Source organism: Malus domestica, chromosome 02 (genome assembly GCF_042453785.1).
Source record: "Malus domestica chromosome 02, GDT2T_hap1".
Classification (NCBI taxonomy): Eukaryota; Viridiplantae; Streptophyta; class Magnoliopsida; order Rosales; family Rosaceae; genus Malus; species Malus domestica.
In genome coordinates this window covers 13,268,206-13,275,696 of record NC_091662.1, presented here as the reverse complement: position 1 = coordinate 13,275,696, position 7,491 = coordinate 13,268,206, and the positions used below count along the sequence as shown (strand labels likewise).

The window sequence follows — 7,491 nt, the reverse complement described above, 5'->3', positions numbered from 1 at the left end:
GTGAACCTTTAACTAAAATTGGCCACGAGGTTAGCAGTAATGTGTGTGGGTAAACATGTGACCAATGTGGCTATACATTAGCCAAAACCATAACTATTTACTTAGGCCGTATTTTGTTTGGATTAGCCTACAATCATTCCCTTGAATCCACTATGAAAAAAAGGTCATTTAGTATCATTGTGAAAGATAATCTAGAAATCAAATTTCTTAAAAACGAACAAGCTTGGCAAAGTGTGCTTGTAGCACAAAATTCTTACGTCAGTTAAGGAGATGCGTCTGATAATATGTGGCATCATTATGCAACCTAAGTACCTCAAATGATTGTGCTAAAGCAAGTAAATCACCTTCCAGCCCAGTTATATGTGGCGCATCCAATTGGGATGCAACCTATTTGCCCTAAAGCCCAGCTTCTAGCTTCATAATTTTAGAGGTGGTGCAAAGATCTTCCACTCTATTTTCTTCAGTGGTTTCATTATTGGTCATTGTTCTCTCGAATATTGTTAAAACTTAGCGACGTTCTTCTGGGACAATAAGAATATAATGCCCCTTTAATCGTAGTTCAGTACCATTCATACAATGAAGAACTATATCAAGGCCCTTAATCAGGATTTAGGTATGAAGTTAGTGTGCATAATAGCACATTCATCCAAACAACTAACACCCCCACATTTATACCTAATGATGGGTTTAACTGAACTTGGTCACATGTATAGAAGAAATATGATTCAATCAATACCATTATTCAGAACTAAAAACGAACACTAAACTAAAAATCTAGAAACATAAGAAATTATTCACAAAGTAAACCAAAATTAACTAGGGGGTTCGTCTAACATGCATTTTTATGTTAAATTTCTGCTATTTCAAATGTGTTTAGGTAGAGCAAAATTAGTCTCACACATTGATTACTGGAATGGTACTCCACAACAATATTAATAGGGGCACATGCAAGTGTGTGACCAATGATCTCTTCTATCAAAATTGTAACATCACACATCGCCCAGAGGAGTAGATCCTCTAAGCCTTAAATGTATATTCCCATCTCTACCTAGCACAAGGCCTTTTGGGAGCTCATTGGCTTCGGGTTCCATCGGAACTCCGAAGTTAAGCGAGTTCGCCCAAGAGCAATCCTCGGATGGGTGACCCACTGGAAAGTTCTCTTGTGAGTTCCTATAAACAAAACCGTGAGGGCGTGGTTGGGGCCCAAAGCGGACAATATCGTGCTACGGTGGAGTCAAGCTCGAGATGTGTTGGGGGCCTGGGTCGGGATGTGTTGGGGGCCCGGGTCGGGATGTGACAATTTGGTATTAGAGCCAATCCTTGCCGGAAGTGTGCCAACCAGGATGTCGGGCCCCTAAGGGGGGTGGATTGTAACATCCCACATCGCCCAGGGGAGTGGATCCTCTAAGCCTTATATGTATATTCCCATCTCTACCTAGCATGATGCCTTTTGGGAACTAACTGGCTTCGGGTTCCATCGAAACTCCGAAGTTAAGCGAGTTCGTGCGAGAGCAATCCCAAGATGGGTGGCCCATTGGGAAGTTCTCGTGTGAGTTCCCAGAAACAAAACCGTGAGGGCATGGTCGGTGCCTAAAGCGAACAATATCGTGTTACGGCGGAGTCGAGCCCGGGATGTGGTGGGGGCCCGGGCGGGGATGTGAAAAAAACGGAAATAGGTTCTACAGGGACGAAGTTCGGGATATTGTCCCTTATTCTTGAAATTTTGGGTCTTAGATGCCAATTAAGCTTCTGTCCTTGATATGTTATGATTCTACCACTGTTTGTGGCTTGGGTTCCTTACCATGTTGCAGCCCTATTCAAAATTAAATAAGTTAGACTTCGTGAGACACTTAGCATTTGCTTCGAGCAAAAGGAATGATTCGAGCCAGTATAAGCACGATTGATGATATATCATTAGATGAATTGTTGTTCTTTTCAGTGAGCAACATGATAGTAATCAGATCCAAGAATTTGGTAAAATTCCGCTGTCAGCGCTACTACTTCGAAAGCAAGTTAGAGAATGGAAGGACAAGGAAAACATTCTCCCGTCAAAATTCAATCGAATTCTATAAACATTAGAATTATACCTATTCATGGACACAAATGTTTTAATCATGTTTTGTTTAAGGCAAGGTACTTTTGTTTGTTCGAGCATAAGTCTTCAAGTGAAGATCATGATGGTGGCTTATTCAGCTCTTCCATACCATTATTGGCTTCAATGGATTCTCAGCTTAGTCATAGTCAAGTGGAGTTTCACGTCTTATATTCGCATAAAGTAGTTTCCGCAAATGGAGGGAACAAGATTGTGGTTGGAGCTATGGGAAATAAAACCTCTATAAGCATTCAGGTTCCAAGACATGTTTGGTTATTAATCATGGAGAACTCCTGGTCCTCTACATGAGTGCTAAGTGTTATGAAACTTCAAGCTTCTATGGCACCTTATTTGAAACTTCAGGTTTGAGTTGAAAGTATAAACTTCATGTTCACAATACTTACAAGCAAACACATATATATAAAGCCAGTGAAAACAAATATAATGATAGTGTGTAGCTTCGGGACATTCTTTGCTTGAAAGTATAGGGAAAGACCCTAAAAAATATGTGGAGCATTAGGTCTAAAAATAAATTATTATTTTATTCGCCTGGACTACGGGCTAGTCAGTGAAAATAAGTGGGTTGACAGAACCCCATGCCCATGTATCATGCTAATAATGAAAATGTGAAAACCAAATCCGGCTAAATTGGGTCATCTGGGTTAAGTAATTAGTGCCATCAAGAAAAATAAATAGACAAAGCCCAACTCAAATTGGATTGGCGGTCTGATTTCACGCCCAAAAAAATATTAGGGTTGATGGCCCAATATTTCTTGTTTCTGCTCTAGACTAAACGTTCAATTTGGAGAAAATGGGGCTAAAATCCCAGAGATTAGAAAGGTAAAGCCTGGCGAGCTGCAAGGGAGAAAAAAAACCCAGATCCAGATGCATAGAGGCGTTGAGGGCGGCCTTCTCAGGCTGGGTTAGCAAGCCGGAATTTCCAGACGGAAAAATTCAACGGCGACATTGTGTGTGGTCGTGGTTTGCAACTTCAGATGCAGACATGGTGATCTAGTCCACTGTTGTTGAAGACGATAGCAGTAGTACAATATAATTGCGAACAATAATTTGTGTACAATATATAATTTGGTAATAAAAAGTTAGGGGGTAGTAAAAAGTTACAGCTCATGCTCAATGGTAAATGTTTCATGCAGTCAGGCTGAAAAATATGGACAAATTAGAAGGTGTCTTAGAAGAAATAGATTGCGATGATGAATCTTGTGAACAGGTTTGTAGGAGTTCCTCTCTACTATTGGATTTCCATCTTTAATGCATTGTATATTTTGTTCAACATAAAATAAGAAGTTGATCAATAGCAAGTATATTAATTTAATAAAATAAAAAGTTAATAATAATAAGAATGATTTAAACATAGTACCCCTCTGATTGATTGAAAATGGACAGACTTTCTTTATCGCAAAAGCGTGTTGATAACATGTTGTGACATGTTTTACTGAAAAGAGAGACATTGTAGTGGAGAGAGATGGAGAAGGGCTAGAGGACTTCTATGAGTGTTATTCATCATGCCTTGTACTTTTATTTATAGTAAACTGAATACGATTAATTGCCTTGTAAATAATACAATCATAAAGGGATATAGGATCTTCTTTTGTGTGTTATTCATCATGCATTTTTTTATTTATAGTAAACTGAATACAATTCATTGCTTTGTAAATAATACAATCATAAAGGAATATAGGATCTTCCAGCATCTTAAATACAATTACTAATAATTTACACAATCACACATATGTCATAATTAATATAGTAAATACATATATATCAATACTGAAGTTTCGAAGGGTATACAACTGGGTGCTGAGCTTTATGTACTATTATTTGACGAAAAGGACTGATAATTACTGTTCTTGTTCACACATAGAATTGAAACGAGATTTACGCGTAGTACTTCATGCTTCTATTTTAAATAGATCAATAAAGTTAGTAAACTAAATAATTAGTTGCTATTTGAGAAAAATTTAGCATATGATTCGAACTTGCACTAGAATATATATACATATTTACATGAAATGCTTCATGCTTCTTCAGCTAAACCTCATGGACAAGTATAATTCTTTATACTTATTACTTGAAAAAACAATCTCACTTATTTGGATAATAGTATAATGAGCAAAAGACTGTTTACTACCCTCAAGTTTCATGGTTTTCAACATTTAGTACATCAATTTTTTTTCACCCCAGAGTCATACCTAAAGTGTAAATTTTGGGACAGTCTCATACATCCGTTAGTCAAACTGTTAACTTTGCTGTTAAATGATGATGTGGCACCCACGTGGACAATGACTGGGTGCCACGTGTCATTAAAAATTTTAAAAATAATTAAACTATTAAAATAATTAATAAAAAAAAAAAACCCCAGATCCCCATTGTCTTCCCCACCCCGACCCCCCCATCCCTTCTCCCTCTACACATCCATCCTTCCCCTCCCCCTTCTCCCCAGATTCCCTTTCATTTTTTCTCCCGTTCCCTCTGCATAGGCCTAGTCCCGTCCACTCCCTCTGCACATCCAAGAACTCAGCCGTCCACTCCGTCGAGGTCCAGGAACCCGACAAGTCCCTTGTCCTCGGATGGAAGCACGGCGACCCTCTCTTCCACAGAAATCTCGCTTAGATGCAGAGATTCAAGAACAACAACCAACCAACCAAATCTCAATCAAACAACCAATCAGTCAATCAATCAATCCAAATCCAAAAATTCAAATTGTAGAGAGAGAAAAAGAGAGGGGGCGTACAAAGATGGCTCTGGGGGTGGCGTAGGGAGGGCGGAGCTCCAGTGAGGAAATCAGAGAGAGAGGACGGGAAGGAGGGAGGGTGGTTGGTGTGGGTTGTAGAGGAGAGAAGAGAGGGAGGGAGAGTGGGTGGTTGCAGAGGAGAGAAGAGAGGGTGGGGGTTGCAGCAAGTGCCAAAGGGAGGAGTGGATGGAGAAAGGGTGGCTCGGGTAGGCAAGGGGTGGGTGATGGGGGTGCTCGGATGGAGAAGATGAAGGGGGTGGATGGGATGAAGGGGGCGGAGGGGATGGGGGAAGGATGGATGTGCAGATGGAGAAGGGAGGGGGGGTCGGGGTGGGGAAGACAAAGGGATCTAGGGATTTTTTTTTTTTAACTTTTAATTAATTAATTATTTTAATAGTTTATTATATTTTTAAATTTTTTAATGACACGTGACACCCAGTCATTGTCCACGTGGGTGCCACATCATCATTTAACAGCAAAGTTAACAGTTTGACTAACGGATGTATGAGACTGTCCCAAAATTTACACTTTAGGTATGACTCTGGGATGAAAAAAAATTGATGTACTAAATATTGAAAACCATGAAACTTGAGGGTAGTAAACAGTCTTTTGCCCTAGTATAATACTTGTTCGGTACACATTTTGATTCTTCTTGGTTACAGTGGCGGGGGTTGAAAATAGCAACTTTGTTTAGTTTATTAATTTAATTATTCATACATACATTATATATAGTATTATGGTGCATGCGGCGCAAACTAGAATGGCTGAATTAACCATGCATGCATGTTCATGAACATTTCTCAGCAATATTTTGGAGATGGGAGAACAACTCCATGGGTTTAGAGAACATGACCATGTGATCAGAACCGCTTATCACTTTCACTTCTTTTGGCGGATTGTTTTAATCATGTAATTTTGCACATCCGACACTATTGTATGGTCTTGGTCGGACACGATGAATACTCTAGGAACTGATTCGTATTTCTCTGTCGTGAGCTTTATTACATCATAATCGTATAGAGGAGTAAATCTCACCAACGATAATCCTAGAGTTAAATCCTGCATATTATATCATTCATCAACCAATATGCTAAGAGAACACGAATTCAGTTCCTATCTATTGCAACAGACACACTTTAAGACTTACTTGTGGTGGTGAGAGCTGGTACAAGTTGGTTGCCAAGAACTTAGGCCTAAACATAGCGGAGGTTGCGGGGTTGTTGGTCCCGTTATCATATCTGACAATAAAGTCCAATCCTTTGGTAACCTATACATTTTTGAAGAAAATTATTTGTTAGTTAATTTCCCTTTTATTTCTCATTTAGTAGGATTCAGAAAACAATGAACAAGAGATCAGATACACACACATATAGTCTCATTTCACTGAGAGATATCCAAATAAGTTTATTTAAAGAATCTCTTGCAAGGTTCAATTTCCAATATATTTCAACAATCTAACTGTTTATCTTTAACGTATTGCCTCAAAGATCATTCTACATCACCCAATCTAAAACTAGATATACAAACTTTGAATTAAATGGTTGCCATTTCATTGGTTTTTTAGGAATTGTATTCATCTACTTTCTTCACTATATGTAAATTGATTGATGCCTTAATGGTTTTTTATTTGTGTAATTTTTTGCTAATATGATGTATGCATGATGAACTACAATATAGATGACTTGGATCATAGAAAAAAGTTACAAAATGCACACAAGGTGTCTTCTAAATAAGTTTAATTATGGAACCTTCAATAAAGAGGGACATAGTTATGCCATGCTTATTCATCACATTTTTTATTCACAAGATACGATGAATAAGGTACGGTATATGGTCAATTACAATTCATAGTAGTGAAGCACTGTAAAGGACATATTGCACAACTGAATCTGTGTGTGTAAAATTCATTACCTCTGCACTTACCTCTCCTTGAAAATAGATATTATGGCTCCACCCAAGCTGTGAGCTACAAGGATTACCTTCTCCTCTGGTGTTAGTGACACCATGAACTCCGTCAAAGGTTTGACGTATTCCGATAACGAAGGGAGTTGCTGTACCTGGATCGGTTTGATCCCTGATACTCCCAAGTCTAGAGCTGTGACATTGTGACCCGAGTCCTTCAGGAGAGTCGCCACCTTATACCAACTCCATGCTCCATGACAGGCTCCATGTATCAACACAAAATGTTTAATCCCAGTTGGAATTTGGGGTTCGTTGTGAAAGTTGGGTTGGGGTTGGGATGGGGATGGGGATGAGGTACAATGTTTTGCTAAGCAAATAAATAAAAGAAAAACAACAAAACGCTTCTGTATCATGTTTCCCATTCTATATCATTTACTCTCTATTTCCTTTGGTTTGCATCTCTCGTCTTGCTTTTATATATAGGAATCGATCATAAAACTATAATTGGCTCAAAAGTAATTATTAAAGTGAAAAGTATAATCCCAACTTTAATTTGAAAGTTTAGTTTCCTAACTTGTAGCTACATATTTAGTAAACAACCTAACTGTAACACTCGTCATTTATGAAATGCTGCAATGCAATGCACTGCAATTCATTGTTAGAAAACATTTCACGTTGAAGAAAGTACATATAAGCCGCGTTCCAACTGGAAAATCAATATAATTATGATCCATTAATTTATTTT

The 7,491-nt window shown here is 38.4% G+C and overlaps 1 protein-coding gene across 3 annotated transcripts; it reads right to left on the bottom strand.

Moving 5' to 3' along the window:
* Window positions 1-5,515: 5,515 nt before the first annotated feature.
* On the bottom strand, window positions 5,516-7,210 carry LOC103407109 (putative inactive methylesterase 20). Of its 3 annotated transcripts, none has more exons than XR_524700.3 (3): window positions 6,756-7,210; window positions 5,992-6,111; window positions 5,516-5,903 (listed from the first exon to the last, which is right to left on the bottom strand). XR_524700.3 is itself a non-coding variant. In XM_008346060.4 (3 exons), exons 1-3 carry the CDS (start codon window positions 7,166-7,168, stop codon window positions 5,724-5,726), a joined length of 645 nt encoding a protein of 214 aa, XP_008344282.3. In that variant the 5' UTR covers window positions 7,169-7,210; the 3' UTR covers window positions 5,516-5,723. The 3 variants fall into 3 exon arrangements, 2 of the variants coding, with proteins under 2 accessions (XP_008344282.3, XP_070671784.1); XM_008346060.4 differs by having other exon boundaries at window positions 6,824-7,210; XM_070815683.1 differs by having other exon boundaries at window positions 6,768-7,209.
* Window positions 7,211-7,491: the final 281 nt, after the last annotated feature.